Genomic DNA, 18749 nt, shown 5'->3' with positions numbered 1-18749 from the left:
CATGCCCATGACCTTCCTTCATTGAAGTCAATAATGGAATGTCATGAGTCTTACACTTCTACTTATACCTGTAGGATACCTGTCTCATGGCAAATCAAATGCAAATGCTCAGGTGATGTAGCCCTGCTGATTGCATCATCTTATCTACTCCATTGAAGATGAATCCAAACCTTAGATAGATCTATCAGAATTGTGAGAGAGGGCTGACCTTTATCCATTGTTCATAGTGGAGCATCCACTGCTGGAAACAAACTTGTCTTCTTTCCACCTGGATCTGAAATGAGAGGCAAGGATCAAGAAAAGATATTTGCGAAGGCAGATGAGCTCACTGAGGCAGAACAGAAACCGGGCTAAGATGATAAAGGTATTTCACAAGCTTTTGAAAACTGACCTCTTGTACTTCAGGACAATATAAGGACACCCACATTGGGTCCAAGTGATGATCCTTTCAGGCCAAATCCCATTGACAAGATACTCCCTAGGGAGGTACCATGGGAGAGCATTTTGTTCACCTGATTTCAATTAAATATTTCGTAAGAGTCAACAAGGAAAGAGTCAGCTTCACATACTTCAGAAAATTTCTAATCAGAAAGACTCCTAAGAGCCTACATTTAGTATCAGATGGGATATGGTGACCCACTATTCTAATTCCTTTATTTTATGGAGGAGGAAATTGGTACCCAGAAACATTAAGAAATTTGTCCAAGGATATACAGCAAACAGCAGATCTGAACCCAGATCTTCTGACCCTTTTTCAGTATTTAATGCTGCTTCTCCACACCCTGACTTCAGAATTCTCATACTCTCTTAGTTCTCTTCCTTTTTAAACTACTCCTTCTATATCTTTTACTGACCTCAAAGGAAAGAATCCCTCAAAGGTCTGTCTTTAACTTACTTTTCTTTATCTCTCTCTCTCTCTCAAAAATTTCATTCTTTCTTTACCTTCACATATGTCTATGCAATGACTCTGAAACCTAAATCTGGAGTCTGGAATCTTCAGTGATAAATCTCTTCAAGAAGAGAAAGAGGAAAAATGAGATGATGAATGCAAATGTACTGTAGGTATAAACAATCTCATAAAAGGGACACAAAAACCATTGAAAAATCTGAATACATGATTGTCTATAACTAAAACATAAATTTCATTTAAGTAAAACAAACTGATCATGATGTCAAGATGCAATGAGAAGATTTAAAGATATAAGCTACCCTGAAAATCATAAGCCAAAAATCCTAAATAGCATTATGCAACAAATGATACCACCAGAACTTTTGAGCAGAGGAAAACAAAGCATCAGTTGAAGGAAGCAGTGGATCATCTCCAGAAAACACAACAGCAGCAAGAATCTGAGGCTTCAAACCCCAAGACACATGATGGATAAAATTCATAACTCCATTGATAAATAATGAATTCCTCAAGGCTCCAAGAGAAATATTTGGGAAAGAAAGTTGGATAGCCTTTGGTATGGAACCTTATTCTGCTTCTCCTTCTATATGCTGTTACTGATTTTGTCTTTACTCTTCTTAGGGATATGCTCAGTCCCATATTCCCTTCTGAAGGATTGCTTTTGCTCAGTGTTTCCCTCCATTCTTTAGAGCTTGGAGCAGTAGAGTTTGTGGTTACCCCAACTCTGGGCCCTGTGATTATGGATTGTGTCTTGGACAGTAACACAGTCACCTTATATGGGGAAGGAGAACAATGAGAAAGAATCTGACTCAAGATCAGAGGGAAGAGAGGGCATGTGAGGGGCACAGTGAAGATTCCACTTCTCCTGTATCCCTGAACCCAAAACACAGAAGGAAAAAAAGTTTTAGAAAGTAAAAGAATTAGAGAAATAAGAGAAGGTAAATGAAAGGGTGAAGAGAGGCAGTTATCATTACAAAAGATCTGTTCAAGAAACCAGTTGTGTTGGGGTATAATATTCTATAACTACCAGCTTTGCGAGATGAGTCTTCAGTAGTTAAAATCAAGCTCATAAAATAGAGAATAGAACATGACCTTAATCATAGAGGCATACTTCAGTTCTTTACAGAGACTTCCTAAACCACTAGAGTTTTCCACAAATGGATTATACGAGGTTATTTACACTCCTGATGGAAGTGGGAGTTAGAGAGCAAGAAACGTGGGAAGAACTGGAGCCCACATGGGTCCTTGAATTAAAGCCAGAAAACCTGGGATCAAGTCCTGGTTCTCTTTGAGCAGGGCAGTGATACAACCTATGTGACCATAACTGAACTGTGAAAGTCATCCAACTTGTCTGAGATTGTTTCCTCATGTACAGTATTGGGACAATAATGTTGGTAGCATGAATCTCACATGGCTGCTGTGGGGATTGAGATATATATTGGTACTATATAAATGTCAGTTTATTGTCACTAATTACAGAAAATGAATGAAGATTATCTATTGACCCTATTTTGACATGAATCTGGATGGATATTCTATAGAGTAGGATATAATTCTAGATCAGACAATTCAGATAAAACCTGATCTGTGTATTGTCCTCAAGCTTCCCCTAACAGCAAAGTTCCATCTTTTACACACTATCACTGCTCTAGGGTTGCTGTATGGCGCCACTGTTTTCAATAAATTCAAGATAAGCATCACTTCTAGATCAATGGAGAAGGGCATGGTAAGTTGGCTATAGCATGGCACCAATGAGAAAAGTTTTGAACAGCATCATCAAAGAATTACTTGTCAGAAAGTAAAAGACACATCATAAGAGATGTGTGAGGGATGAGAGGTGGATAGTTAGAGTACCCCAAGGGTACCTCCACTCAGATATCAGCAGAAGAACAGGATGACTTCCATCATATTGGATAGACTTAGACTTTCATGATGACATAGACAAAAGCAGCACAGGATGAACAGGCAAGGATGGGTTGCAATCTGTAACCCTGGAAGGCATTCTTTATCTATGGGATCACATAAAATTTTCAAATTTTCCCCATTCTTTTTGTTGGCATCTCCACTTTTCAAGGCTCTCTCTTATGTTTCTCAATGGCTCTTTTAGCATCTTCCTCCTTGATGCTATCAACTTCAGGGAACTTATGATAACTCCTCTAACAAATTGATCCTCTTTGCAGTTTTAGAAATGGGAATGTATCCAAGATCTCAACAGTTTAGAACTTTGCCAAATGTTATATCTGAAATCTTGAAATTATATTATGATTGCCCTTTCCTAACTTTCTATTTCTCCTCTGACACTCACAGTGAATCTGTTCTTTGCCCTTATCAAAGTCTCTTGACTCCAGACATATATCTATTCTCCCAAGTCAACTCATCTATAAATGATGGGGGTTTTTAAGAACTATATACAACCTTGACTATGTGGTCTTCCTTTTAAAGGTTTTACTGGTCACTTTTCTTCATTCCTTTACATTCTTCACCTTCACTATTAACCACCTATAATTATTCATCCCTGTGTAATCCCCCTGTCTGATTTCACTGCTTCCCATCCAATGCTGATGATTTCAGCCTTTGAAAACTTGAGTTACAATCCCTGATTCTTGAGAGTACTCACCTCATTCACTTCATATGTTCTTTCCCAAATCCTCAGCTCCAATTTTTTACCTTCCTATGACCCCATTCTCCCAAATGGTGATTTTGCCACTTATTGGATGCGAAATTTTTCTGTGCATGCATTGTACAAGATGTACAAAGTCACTGAGGTCCCTTCTCTCTCAATTCTGCAATTCTGCCTCCTTCCCAAAGAATATTGAGGACATCAGACATCAGCTCACTCTTCAGTCAATTATACCCTCCCTTTTGTTAATACTTCTCAAGAATTCTGCTCATTTTCTGCTCCTTCACTCTTCTGTCTGAAAAAAAATGTCTAATCTTCTCCCCTTGCCTTTGAAGGTATTATCTAATTCCTCTGTCCAGATTTTACTGCAGTAACAATTTTCTCTTTCATGCACCTTTCTTTCTTTCCCCTACATGCGCCTGAGTGTAGAAACACTCAGGTCTTCTCAATTCAAAATTGGGAATCAAATTCAAATGTACAAAACAAAGCAAATAAAGTTTCCTTAATCTTATCAAGCTACTTTCTTGCAAATTTTCTCTGCTCATTCATAAGCTTCTTGTAAAAGTCTCCACCTAATGCCTCTCTTACAAAGTTATCCTCTCCTCAATCCTTTGTTTCCTCAATCCCATCTCCATCTCTGGAGACCAATCCATAAAATCATCAGTGACCTTCAGTTTTCAGATGATCTGCCTTTGTTTTCAGGTTTCATCCTCTTTGAATTATCCACTATTTTTATTTCCTTTCTTTCTATTGGAAATCACTGGATATAATTCTTTTGCTGTATAGGCAAGGCAGCCAAGTTTCCCAGTGGATAGAGTGCCAGGCCTGGAATCAGGAACATCTGAGTTCAAATTCATCCTCAGGTACTTGCTAGCTATGTGATCCTGAGCAATTTAATTACTCTTTGTTTACTTCAGTTTCTGCAACTGAAAATGGTGAAAATAATAGCACCTACCTTGCAAAGTAGATCTGAGGATGAAATGAGATAATAATTATTATGTGCTGTGAGATCTCTCTTGTAAAAACTGTAATAAATATGTATCCCTTAAGCAGTGAAAGCTATGATGTGGGTTTCCTATCAAAAGTCATTAGCAGTATAGGTCATGAATAATGTGTGTTTCCTGGTAAAAATTTCTATCAATGAAGGCTCTAATGATAATAAAAATAAAAATAAAAAAAAATAATAATAATGATAATAATTTGGAGAGTCTAATGATGAAAGATATGAATAATGGAATGCATTGACCGAATGACACTATCATTCTGCCCTACCCTCTAGAATGACTGACTTATTTAAACCTAATATAAACCTTACTGAGAATAAATATGATTGCCTTCTTTACTATTTGGTTCCACTTTTGGTGAGAACATTCTTTTCCCCAGGGATACCCTAAGACAAAGAATTAAATTATTTTAGGAAAGTGAGAAAAACAATTGCGATGTTTCATGTTAAATAAACAAATAGGACTTACCTCTTGCTTTGGAATTTTTTTCTTTAATAAAAAAATGGTATAAGAAACTATTTGTAAATCAAGGAGTGACTGTGATTTCTTGAATGGGAAGAAAATTAATTTCATGAGCAAAACACCAAAAAGCTTGTGCTTTAGTCTGGGAACAGAGGTGGAATGAGCTTCTGCTGATCAGCAGCTGCCTGTGATGAGTTGACTTGGGCTTTTCAGGTACTCCCCTGTTGACTGCTCTAATTTCTTGCCTCACCTCTAGGATTACTCTTGTATGAGATGAGAGACATCAGCTTGAGAAATTTCAAGTTATAAACCAATTTTTTTCCTATCATTTGTTCCCATTAATCTGGTCAGTCCCTTGAGGCCAGAGCAGGATTTTCTCCCTGAGGTTATTTTCTTAAATATTGGCCTAGTTCCTCTTTAGTGCTTCCACCAATGAGACTTTATTTTTCCCCAAGGGTCATGGGCTGCTGGAATGATTTAGGGCAAAGACACCCTGAAAATTCTCTCTTTGGTGTCTTTTTGGACATACTGCCTTGGCAACATTTTTGATCTCTCTTACTAGGAAATTCTGGCATTTTAAAGTTCAGTACAGTAAAGATTTTTTTTTTTTAGGTTTTTGCAAGGCAATGGGGTGAAGTGACTTGCCCAAGGCCTGACAGCTAGGTGATTATTAAGTGTCTAAAACCAGATTTGAACTCAGGTACTCCTGACTCCAGGTTTGGTGCTCTATCCACCATGCTACCTAGCTGCCCCTCACAGTAAAGATTTTTAAAATGTCTTCTACCAATAAGAAGCTACATTAATCATTGACAGACTTGTCTATCGTCATGGAGCTTACAATCCAGTTCACAATTATACAAATAGTTCCAGGAGTTCTCCACTTCCATGACTGCTACCCCAGGATAACATGAGTATGGGTCAACATTCGCTCCACAACAGAGCTGATGATCCTTTATTGATATGATTGTTTCATGAGGAAATAGTATTTTAAAACAAAGAAATATAATTCAGCAACTCAGCAAAATAAGTGACCAAAGAGTCTGCCCATACAGAGCAGGGGACACTCTCCCACAGTTCCCCAGATTTCCAGTGGGAAAGAAGGCAAATACAGGAGTGTGAATGGTGGGCCATATAGGTGAGGCACATTCATGTTCAGATAAGACACAAGGGAAACATTAATCAAACAGATGTGACAAGGACAAATGGGGCAGACAATGCTGTCTGTTCCTGGGCATGTCTCCTGATGTCCTCTGATCAGGTCTGTAGGAGGGCTGCTTGGGGTTAAGTTGCTCTCTGTTAACTCTTTTTTTTTTTTTAAGTTTTTGCAAGGCAATGGGGTTAAGTAGTTTGCCCAAGGCCACATGGCTAGGTAGTTATTAAGTGTCTGTGGGTGGATTTGAACTCAGATACTCCTGACTCCAAGGCCAGTGCTCTATCCACTGTGCCACCTAGCTGCCCCTTTCTTGGGGAGACTAAGCTACCTCTATCTTGCTTGGAGAAAGTTGAAAACTTGGAGCCCCGTGGGCCATTTCAGCCACAGTCAACCAAGGAAAAAGCAGACATACTCAGGCTTAGAGCTGAATGGGATAAAATCTGAGATTTCTTCAGTATACTATTATAGGTTAGAAATAGTTGAACTGTGTGTTATGTCTTTTCTGCCCCTCTTTTCCTGACAAGCACCTTAATGTTACTTTGACCGAAATATAAAGCATAAACTGACCCTGTCTTATCTGGATTGAAGTCCATATGTTTCTACATTCCTTATCTTGGAGGGGGAGAACTAGTCTCTGTTTGCATATATGCTTTTTCTTTAGATTAATTTATGGGTTTTATATTGTGAAGATCACATGCTGGGGGTTTATTAGGATAAATAGATTCTGGATTCCTTGCTCTGGTACCTCACTATCTCTCCTTGTTTTAAGGGAGAGTGTGGTCCAATTCTTGAGAATTGAAGGCAACTTTGCTCTTCATACCTTAAGAAATCTCAGAATTTTAATAAAGTGGGTAAATTCATCTCACATCAACACAGAGTGTTGGTCTTTTAACAATTTCATAGTTTCTGCCTCAAGCAGCCTTTCTTTTACATAATTTCTGACTTGGAAGGAGAAAGTCTCTGCTTCAACCCCTTTCCACTTTCATGATCACAATTCTGCTCTATGAATATCACAGGAGGGCAAGGCTCTACAGGTCCTAGCTGGACCTTTTCTCTAATATATTTCCTCTCCATGAGCTCACATACTCTCTGAGTAACCAATCACAGTTCATACAATCTATTCTTTTATTGTCCTTTATAATAGAAGACTTAGACATCCAATGAATTATGGCATGACTTGCATATTATGAGGATTATAGTGAAGGGAATGTTGTGCAAAGAAATTTCTCAACCATCATCATCCTTTGTCCTGATCTAGTAGAAAACAGGACTTCTGGTGATGAACTGGATGCTATAGGAGTTCATTGTCTTTAGAATGTGTTTCCCTTCTATATCAGGGAGCAATCTTGACATTTTAGCAAGGCTGGGCATAACCCTAGAGTGGTGATTTTGGGTGAGAACTTTGCAAGAATACCATATGACTGTCTCCCAATGGTCTAATCATCAACACAATATATTTACAATTTTTGACAACAGAATCTTGATGGTCTAATCATTATTAAGGTGATGGTATTCAGCTCTATAATCCAGAACTCAAAGGCTATTGGGTTTCCCAGAAACTGCCTGATGGATCATGGGGATAACAATGCCAGATTGCTGGTCAGCATCATTTATGGTTGAAACTTCAATGGTATGTGATTGTCTTCCACCCTCCACTTTCACTCTATTAAAGAAAATATTCTTGCCAAATGCTTTCACTCTGGTCCATCTTGTGCAGGTCCAAGAATTTTCCCTCTAATGACACCACAGGAATGTCCCCAGCTGTCCCTCTTAATCATGGTCCCAGTTATGAAGACCAACAAAATAACTGGGGTTCTATCCCATTATTCCTTAGCTTGGTTATCTTGATGAATTGGATCTGCTTTGAACTTTCTCATTTTTCAAACTAAATGCTATGGACCTAGTGACTTGTGCTCTACACAGAGATGAATGTATTTACAATGTCCTCTTAAGATCTAAGGAGAAGGCATTATCAGTTACTAGGCAGATGAAGGAAGATGTCATGGAGGAGGTGATTTTAGGCTTGAGTTTAGAGGTGAAGTAAGTATTGAAAAAGGCTAAGAGAAGGAGCAAAAGACAAACCAGCCCTAGGGGCCAATGGGACCAAATTTTGAATGGTAAGGAATAGCCAGGACATTCAGAATAGACCTATCAATAGAAATGAAAATAATAACGAGCATTTATATAGCACTTTTAAAGTTTGCAAAAAGTTTTACAAATATTATCTCCTTTTATCTTCACAATAGGCCTGTGAGGTAGGTGTTTACACTATCTCCATTTTACAGATGATGACACTGAGGAAAATAAATGTCAAATGACTTCCTTGGACTTATGCTTTATAAAAGTAGGGGTGCAAACTCTTCTCTACGGGGGAGAAAGCTAGGAAGTATCTGAATCTTAATTTGAATCCAGTTTTTTCTAATTCTAGATCCAGTGCTTTGACTCTGGAGCCACCTACCTAATTTCAGAATAATAAATGGGAGGGAAAGAATTCAATAGAGAGGAAAACTTCATTCCCTTTTGTCAAAGAAATTTCCTGAAAAGTGAGGAACAGTTGGAATGCACCAAGAATTGTGTATTAGGAGCAAATCTATACCATCCATTGAGAGTGCCAGGTGATTACATTTTCTTTGATTAGGAGAATAGAAGCTTTTTATTTTTTTAAAGACTTTTGCAAGGTAATGGGGTTAAGTGGCTTGCCCATGGCCACACAGCTAGGTAATTATTAAATGTTTGAGGCCATATTTGACCTCAAGTCCTCCTGACTCCAGGATCAGTGCTCTGTCCACTGCACCACCTAGCTACCCCAGAGCTTTCTTTTAATAGAAAAAGTTACAGATATGCACAATGAAAATTGCAGATTAGAAGTAGTTAAGCATTAGTAAAGATGGCTAGATAAGACCGTGTTGATGGAGCAGTTCTTGTAGATTTTCAGAGACTTCCTAAAAATTAATGTGATGTTCTCTGGGTGTCGCCTTTAATTTCATTTGGGAAATCAAGAGCAGGACAGTTTTTAACTCTGTTGTTTTCTGTTGTCAGAAGGCAAATTCTAGAGAATTTAGAGAGAAAGGAAATAGAGGCATTGACTTTACATGGCTTTCTCAAGCAGTTTTGTCATAAAGGAGGAGAGATATTTGGTGATAACCATGGAGTTAAAGAGGGCTTTTTGCAGGAGAAATGGGGTATCTTCATAGACAGCAGGGAAGCAAATAGAAGATAGATAAAGACTGTAGATAAAAGTGAGAGAATTACCTTTTTAAATGCATTAAATAATAGGATTTCAAAAGAAAACAATTGTATTGTTAATATATATATTTTTTAGACCAAGTTGATGCACCCTAGATTAAGAACTAATTTGAACATGGGAAGTACTGGGTAAAATATACCCTTCAAATAGTTTCCTTAAGGCATCTTTGACATCCTTGTTTCTCAGGCTGTAGATGATAGGATTTAACATGGGTGTCACAATACAGAAGAGGACAGAGGCCAAGATGTCCACCTCTGAAGAAGAGCCTGAGCTAGGCCGGTCATAGTTGAAGTCTATGGTTCCATAATAGATGACCACCACTGTGATATGAGAAGCACAGGTGGAGAAGGCTTTTTGCCTCCCTTGAGCAGACTGAATTTTCAAGATGGCAGAGATAATGAGTATATAGGACATAGCAGTGAAGAGGCAGGGGCTTAGACCGATGAATGCACTGGCCACAAGGAGAACAAGCTCATTGAATGAAGTGTCTGAGCAAGAGAGCTTTAGAAGTAGAGGGATGTCACAGAAAAAATTGCTTATTTGGTTTGGACCACACAAAGTGAGAGTTGTTGTCAGCCCCGTGTGAACCACAGAATTCACCAACCCACACAACCAGGATCCAGCTGCTAAGTAGGCACAGATCCTTTTACTCATAAGAACTGGGTAGCGTAATGGATAACATATGGCTATAAATCTGTCATAAGCCATTGCAGCCAACAGGACACACTCACAACCTGCAAAAGTAACAAGGAAGAAGAGTTGGGACAGGCAGCCTTCATAACTAATTGTTTTCTTCTCTCTGAAAAAATTCATCAGCATGATGGGGATAGTGGTGGAGGTGTAGCAGATGTCCAGGAAGGACAAGTTGCTGAGGAAGTAATACATAGGAGTATGAAGAACAGGGTTGATTCTGATTGCTGTTAATATAAGCAGGTTACCCACAAGAGTTACCAGGTATACAATTAAAAATATTATGAAGAACAATCCCTGTAGTACTGGTTGGTTGGAAAACCCCAGGAAGACAAATTCAGTGACAATCGTTTGGTTTCCCATTTCTTCAATGACTTCCATAGCTGAAATGAAAAATAAAAATTATGATTATTTTAAGAAGGAGAAAATTAACCCCCCCTTGTCTTTCTCATCCCACCAATTTCATTAACCATAGACTAAGAATCAATTGGGAAGTAAGTACTCAACCCAGAAGAATGAGGACACAGGAAGGACTAAGGTGGACAAATATATATTCATATGAATAGAAAGGACAGACATTCAAGGAGGAATCTTAGCTTGACTGAAATTCTCAACTCATGAGTTGGGAGTTCTCTCTTACTACATTGTTTCAATGACCCCTCTGCACTGAGCGCAGTGATGGTCTGACTACTATTTTATAAGAAGTTCTGCGAGTGTAACAGCCTTTCAACCACTTCATAAACAGTTGTTCAGTGCCAACACTGGGGATGCCAATGCAAAAGAAAGCTAGTTCTATCATACTACATTCTTAGCTCCTTTTGGTTGTCCTAATGTCAGAGAGCTAGGTCATTTTGAAGTAAAGTCTATCTGACTCCAAACCAACACTACACCCAGTAGGTTACCTAGCTCTTTTAGGCAAGTTGCAATGTCTTAGGTCCCTTGGATAGTTCGCAATGTGACATGAATATTTGGTTTCCATTATGGAGGCATGTGGAATAAGAGCCAACACATACATTTGCCATTATACTATCACATCCCCCATAAATCTGTTCTCAAAGCTAAAGATCTCCAGTCTCTTCAAAAGTCAGTTTCAGACGGAAAATTCTGGCAAATACTTACTCTAAGGGATGAAGAAGGGGCAAGCAGAAGACTAACAAATGGTGATATAGGGTAAAGCAGTCAGTAGAAGAAAAAATAGAAGAGGGAAGCAAAAAGAAAAATGAAGGAAGTGAATCTCATTTTGCTTTCTTGGCAACTGTTGCCTAGAATTGACTCTGTCTGTACTTATGTCAAAACTTCAAAGGGGCTTGGTTTGTTTTTTTGTTTTTTGCAAGGCAATGGGGTTAAGTGACTTGCCCAAGGTCACACAGCTAGATAATTATTATGTCTGAGGCTGGATTTGAACTCAGGTCCTCCTGACTTCAGGGCCAGTGCTCTATCCACTGTGCCAACTAGCTGCCCCAAGGCTAGATCATTAACAAATGTGCCATATGACATTAATCCCTTAAAAAGAGTCACCTTGAGAATCTTTAGGTTTATTTTCTTTATACTTTGAGGCATCTAGATGGTAGAATGGATACAATGTTGGGTTTGACATCTGGAAGACCTGAATTCAACCCGGGGTTCAAAAACTTTCTAACTGTGTAACTCTGGGTACGTCCCTTAATCTCTAACTCTGTTTGTTTAGCTGCAAAATAAGAGAGTAAGAGCATTTCCCCAGTAGGCTTGTTGTAAGCATCCAAATGCTCACAATGTGATGAAATTTGGAAAGCCCTTGGGCCCAGTGGCTGACAGAAAACAGACATTTAATGCAAAGTGGTTTCCTTCCTTTTACCAAAGCTGCTATCATCATTCAAAAGTTTTAGGGGACTTCACTTGGGAATTGCTTCCTTAGACTTGAGGATTGTTTTAAAACATCCTTGATGGTGACAAATATTCATTCTTTGAAGGTGGATTTAGTTTGGGGAAATAACCAAAATCATTCATGACCTGGAGATGATTCCATTCAGTTATAAAAGAATGAAATTGATTTTCTTTTGTGACTTATTAAGAGAAATGATATTATGCTTCCTTTTGAACCACAGAACTGTCCCTCAGACCTCCCTGTTTGGGGGATGCAGCATATTCCTGTGTTCTTGAACCAGCCCAGCTGGCTTTGATGTTCCTTCACTGAAGTCAATAATGGAATGTCATGAGTCTTACACTTCTACTTATACCTGTAGGATACCTGTCTCATGGCAAAGCAAATACAAATGCTCAGGTGATGTAGCCCTGCTGATTGCATCATCTTATCCACTTCATTGAAGATGAATCCAAACCTTAGACAGATCTATCAGAATTGTGAGAGAGGGCTGACCTTTATCCATTGTTCATTGTGGAGCATCCACTGCTGGAAACAAATTTGTCTTCTTTCCACCTGGATCTGAAATGAGAGACAAAGATAAAAAAAAGATATTTGCGAAGGCAGATGAGCTCACTGAGGCAGAACAGAAACTGGGCTAAGATGATAAAGGTATTTCACAAGCTTTTGAAAACTGACCTCTTGTATTTCAGGACAATATAAGGACACCCACATTGGGTCCAAGTGATGATCCTTTCAGGCCAAATCCCACTGACAAGTTACTCCCTAGGGGGGTACCATGGGAGAGCATTTTGTTCACCTGATTTCAATTAAAGAGTTATCTGATAAGAGTCAACTGGGAAAGAGCCAACTTCGTATACTTCTCCCAGAAAGGGAAGTAATAGTTCTGCTCACACCCAATATAGAGAATGATTCAGAACATTTCTAATCAGAAAGGCTCTTAAGAGCCTACATTTAGAATCTAATGGGATATGGAGGAGGAAATTGGTACCCAAAGAGATAAAGCAATTTGTCCAAGGATATACAGCAAGCAGAAGATCTGAACCTTCTGACCCCAAGGTAGTCCCTTTTTTGGTATTTAATGCTGCTTCTCCACACCCTGACTTCAGAATTCTCATAGTCTCCTAGTTCTCTTCCTTTTCAAACTACTCCTTCTATATCCTTTAATGACCTCAAAGGAAGGAATCCCTTAAAGTTCTGTCTTTAACATACTTTTATGTGCTCCTTTCTCTCTCTTTCTCTCTCTCTCTGTTTCTCTGTCTCTCTGTCTCTCTCTGTCTCTCTGTCTCTGTCTCTCTCTGTCTCTCTCTGTCTCTCTCTCTCTCAAGTTTCATTCTTTTCTTTACCTTCACATATGTCCATGCAATGACTCTGAAACCTAAATCTGGAGTCCGGAATCTTCAGTGGTAAATCTCTCCAAAGAAGAGAAAGAGGAAAAAATAGATGAGGAATACAAATGTACTGTAGGTACAGACAATCTGAAAAAAGGGAAGCAAAAACTATTGAAAAATCTGAATACATGATTATCTATAACTAAAACATAAATTGCATTTAAGTAAAGCAAACTGATCTTGATGTCAAGATGTAATGAGAAGATTTAAAGATATGGGCTACCCTGAAAATCATAAGTCAAAAATCCTAAATAGCATCATGCAACAAATGATACCACCAGAACTTATGAACAGAGAAAACAAAGCATCAGTTGAAGGAAGCAGTGGATCATCTCCAGAAAACACAACAGCATCAAGAATCTGAGGCTTCAAACCCCAAGACACATGATGGATAAAATTCATAATTCCACTGATAAATAATGAATTCCTCAAGCCTCCAAGGGAAATATTTGGGAAAGAAATTAGGATAGTCTTTGGTATGGAACCTTATTCTGCTTCTCCTTCTATATGCTCTGTTACTGATTTTGTCTTTACTCTTCTTAGGGATATGCTCAGTCCCATATTCCCCTCTGAAGGACTGCTTTTGCTCAGTGTTTCCCTCCATTCTTTAGAGCTGGGAGCAGTAGAGTTTGTGGTTACCCCAACTCTGTGATTATGGATTGTGTATTGGATAGTAACACTATCACCTTATTTAGGGGAAGGAGAATGAGAAAGAATCAGACTCAAGATCATGGCAGAGAGGGCAGGTGAGGGGCACAGCGAATTTTGGCCATGGATTCCACTTCTCCTGTATCCTTGAACCCAAAAACACAGAAGGAAAAAAAGGTTTAGAGAGTAAAAGAATTAGAGAAATAAGAGAAGGTAAATGAAAGGGTGAAGAGAAACAGTTCATCATTACAAAAGATCTGTTCAAGAAACCAGTTGTGTTGGGGTATAATATTCTATAACTGCCAGCTTTGAGAGATGGGTGTTCAGCAGTTACAATCAAGCTCATAAAATCGAGACTAGAACATGACCTTAATCACAGAGGCATACTTCAGTTCTTTATAGAGACTTCCTGAACAACTGGAGTTTTCCACAAATGGATTATACGAGGTTATTTACTCTCCTGATGGAAGTGGGCGTTAGAGAGCAAGAAACATAGGAAGAACTGGAGCCCACATGGGTCCTTGAATTAAAGCCAGAAAACCTGGGATCAAGTCCTGGTTCTCCTTGAGTAGGTCAGTGATACAATCTATATGACCATAACGGAACTGTGAAAATCATCCACCTTCTCTGAGATTGTTTCCTCATGTACAATCCTGGGACAGTAATGTTGGCAGCATGAATCTCATATGGCTGCTGTGGGGATTGAGATATATATTGGTACTATATAAGTGTTAGTTATTGTCACTATTACAGAAAATGAATGAAGATTATCTATTCTCCCTATTTTTTCCATATTAATATTTATTTAATATTTATTCCCTTTTTGTCCCTATTTTGACATGAATCTGAATGTACATGCTTTAGAGTTTTTCAGTAGTAAGTCTAGGACAGACAATTCAAATAGACAGCGAGTTGCGTCAAGTTGAGAAGGAGGAGTAGAATGGGTTCCACAGTATTCAGGAAATTGTGAAGCCCTTCTAATGACCTCATGATTCCTCTAACAACAAAGTCTGAACTTTTAAACACCAACATTGTATTATTGTTACTATAAGGCAGGAAGCACTTGATCACCACTGCTTCCAATAAATTTAAGATAAGTATCCTAAGCAGTCCACAACATGTAATCATTGAGGAATTCTGACAGAGAAAAGGTGTGAATAGCATCAAAGAATTATTTATCAGAAAGATAATTTGGACAAGGCTTATGGGAAGAGTGAAGAGGTCAGGGGAAGAGGAGGATGACTTCTGACATATTGGGCAGACTTTCATGATAATATAACCAAGAACAGCACAGGTTGAGTTGGAAAGGATGGATTGCAATCTGTAACCCTGGAAGGCACTCCTTAATCAATGGGATCACAAAACTATTGGAGTATTACATTCTCCCTGTTCTTTTTACTGGTATCTAAAACTCTCAAGGCAATCTCTCATTTCTCAGTGACTCTATCAGGCCCAGTTTCCAGGACTTAGTGTTGAATTCAATTATAATCTGACCCTTTATCTTTAGACCAGTACCAGTACAGTCACATGTAAGACCCCAAAACTCTAGAACTGTCACAAGTATAATATCTGGAATTTTGAAATTCTACAATGATCACCCTGTCCTGTCTTTCCATCTCTCCTCTGACACTCACAATGAATCTATTCTTTGTCCTTATTACAATTTATTGTCCCTTGACATATCTCTATTCTTCCAAGCCAAATCATCCAAAATACAATGGTTTTGTTTTTACTATACACAGTCTTGACTACATGTCCTGCCATTTGAAGGTTTCGCCAATTACTCTCCTTCACTCTCTTACATTCTTCACTTTCCTTATTAACCACCTATAATTATTCTTCCCTGATTTCAGTGCTTATTCTGAGAGTCAATGGAGGAAATTATGAAACCCTGATGATTTTCAGCCATTAAGAGCTTTAATTATAATACCTGATTCTTGTCAGTACTTCTACTCCACTCCATTCACTTTCCATATTATTCTCCATAGCATCAACTCCAACTTCTTACCTTCCTCTTACCCTCATTCTCATAAATGGTGATTTTGGCATTTGCTGTGTCTATAATCATGGGACTTCTTTTTATGTATTAGTTGAACAAGATGGCCACTGAGGTCCCTTCTAACTCTCAATTCTGCCTCCTTCTCAAAGAACACTGAGGATATCAGACATCAACTCATTGTTCAATCAATTATACTCTCCCTTCTCCATATACTTCTCAGAAAATTCCAGTCATTTTCTTTTGTTTTTCTCTTCTTTCAGAATAAAAGACATCCCTTCTTCTAGAAAGTCTAATTCTTTCCCCTGTGCCTTTGAATCCATTATCTAACACCATCCAGATTTTGCTATAGCAACATTTCTCTCTTTTATTGCACTATCAATCTTTCTTTCCCTTCTGTGTGTAAATATGCTCAGGTCTTCACAATTCAACTAAGAATTAAATTCAAAATTAAAAACAAGTAAATAAAAGAAGTTTCCTTAATTTTTCAAACTGCCATCCTGAATCTTTTCTCTTTTTATTCATAAACTTCTTATAAAATTCTCCATCATATACCTCTACTTCCTCACAGAGTTTAAGGATTAGCAGTGACCTCTAGCTTTCAGATGATCTGATCTTTTTTTTCAGGGCTCATCCTTTTTGAATTCTCCACTACTTTTATCTCCCTCCTTCCCACTGGATATCAGTGGATACTTTGTCTTTATAGCCAAATCAAGCAGGTCTTCCTGTGGATACTGTGCCAAGACTGAAATCAGGAAAGCCTGAGGTCCTATCTATCCTCAGACACTTGCTGGTTGTTAATTACTCTTTGTTTGCCTCATTTTCTTTGACTGTAAAATGGTGATAATAATAGCAATTACTTTGCAGGGTGGGTCAGAATATGAAATGAGATAATAATTGTTATGCGCTGTGGGATCCCTCTTGGTGAAAACCATAATAAATATGGACTCCTTAAGCACTGAAAGACATGATGTGGATTTCCTAGCAAAAGTCTTTAGCAGTAAAGGTCATGAAAAAGTTTCAAACTAAAGTTTGATCAGTGAAAGTTCTAATAATAATAATAATAATAATAATAATGAATCTCTATCAATGAAAGTTATGAATAATATAAACCAAGATTAATGGAAGTCAAAAGAAAGTACAGAGCGACCAGTATAAGGCCTTGCATGTCAGTGACTGGCCAAAACAGCATTGATTTGGCACCCAGGCATATAAGACCCATGGCAGTGCTGAGCTGTGAAAACCCCCAAATATCAGCCAATCTATATGACACACTCCATGTCTGCTTCTCCCTTTGTCTGATTTCTATAATTACCATGGTGTTTGGAGGCTGTCTTTGCAGAAAATCAAATGTATTGTCTAGTCACCCCCCTTGATTACCCTGATATGAGTATCCCACTCTTTGATTGTTGAACTATTTATATAGTCAACATTAAGCTCCCCAGCTTCTTTCTCCAGAATTGGACTGAACCCCTTGTTTGGGGGAACCTTGAATGTCCCACTATAAGAGGATTTTTAGCTTAGCACAGTGCCTAGCACCTAGAATATACTGGATAAATGTTAACTATTGTGATCATCATAGCTATCACATTCTCTTAGCTCTTTTTCCTTATACTATCCTTTATAGACCTTTGAAGAAGAGCATTCTTGAAGGGTCTGCTCTTGCCCCAGTTCTCTTTCTTTCTTTTCTCCCCAGTTTCTCTTCCTTGAAAATATCATTCAATCCTATGGGCTCAACTATGTCTAAGCAAATGACAGAAACTTTTATTTATTTATTTATCTATTTATCTATTTATTTATCTATTTATTTGTTTGTTTATTTATTTTAGGTTTTTTGCAAGGCAAATGGGATTAAGTGGCTTGCCCAAGGCCACACAGCTAGGTAATTATTAAGTGTCTGAGACCGGATTTGAACCCAGGTACTCCTGACTCCAAGGCCAGTGCTTTTTCCGCTATGCCACCTAGCCACCCCATGACTGAAACTTTTATAGGCAGCCTTGATCTCCCAAGGAAGCTTCAGATATGATTCTGGAAAAGCTTCCTTTGATGATTCTAGCTCATTTGGATACCATCTTGTCTCTCTTTTCTTCTTCACTGCTAAATTTCTGAGAAATGCTGCTCATGTCCTTGATCCACATCACTAAATCTCTCTCTCTTCCTCTCCCTCCCCTTCTCCCTCTCCCTTATCCTTTCCTTCTCCCTCACCCTCTCCCTCTTCCTCTTCTTCTTCCTCATCTTCTCCCTCACATAACTAGTAAGTGTTTGAGACCAGATTGTAATTCAAGTCTCCCTGACTCCAGATCTGCTACTCTTTTCACAGTACACCACCTGACTTTTTCTACAAGTACCTTCTAAGGTAGTAGGTAGGAAAGTAGCAAATGATACTTTGTGAAAGGGCTTTTCAGCTCTCTGAAGTGATTGATAATCCCTAGATCATAAGAGAATGGTCAAGTTCATCATAGGCTATAGAATCTGATTTAGAACTAGAAGGGCCCTTCCATCTTATGCATCCCTCTCCTTTTCCAAATGAGGAAACTGAGGTTAAGATTGAGTGCTTTGTTCAGGTAGTAACTTGCCAGGTTCAGATTCAAACCTAGATCATTAGAATCCAGATCAGAGAACATGCTGCACATCAGATGTTTTAAGATAAATGGAGACAGGAGGTAGAGAGGGAGGAGCACTTGACCTTGAGACAGAAGACTGGGGTTCTTGTCTTCCACTTAAGGATCAGGTGATATTAAAATTCTCTTTAACCCTTGGGGATCTGAGT

At 38.5% G+C, this 18749-nt stretch overlaps 1 protein-coding gene across 1 annotated transcript; it reads right to left on the bottom strand.

The window, feature by feature from the left end:
• Window positions 1-9489: 9489 nt before the first annotated feature.
• LOC141490087 (olfactory receptor 5V1-like) lies at window positions 9490-10464 on the bottom strand. The gene has a single exon (XM_074190350.1). It carries the CDS (start codon window positions 10462-10464, stop codon window positions 9490-9492), a length of 975 nt encoding a protein of 324 aa, XP_074046451.1.
• Window positions 10465-18749: the final 8285 nt, after the last annotated feature.

This window comes from Macrotis lagotis, chromosome 5, assembly GCF_037893015.1.
Source record: "Macrotis lagotis isolate mMagLag1 chromosome 5, bilby.v1.9.chrom.fasta, whole genome shotgun sequence".
Taxonomy (NCBI): domain Eukaryota; kingdom Metazoa; phylum Chordata; class Mammalia; order Peramelemorphia; family Peramelidae; genus Macrotis; species Macrotis lagotis.
The sequence above is the reverse complement of the archived record's forward strand: the minus strand, read 5'-3'. Positions and strand labels throughout refer to the sequence as shown.

Coding starts and splice junctions, on each gene's coding strand:
- LOC141490087 (XM_074190350.1), bottom strand. CDS start 10,464: ATGGAAGTCATTGAAGAAATGGGAAACCAAACGATTGTCACTGAATTT.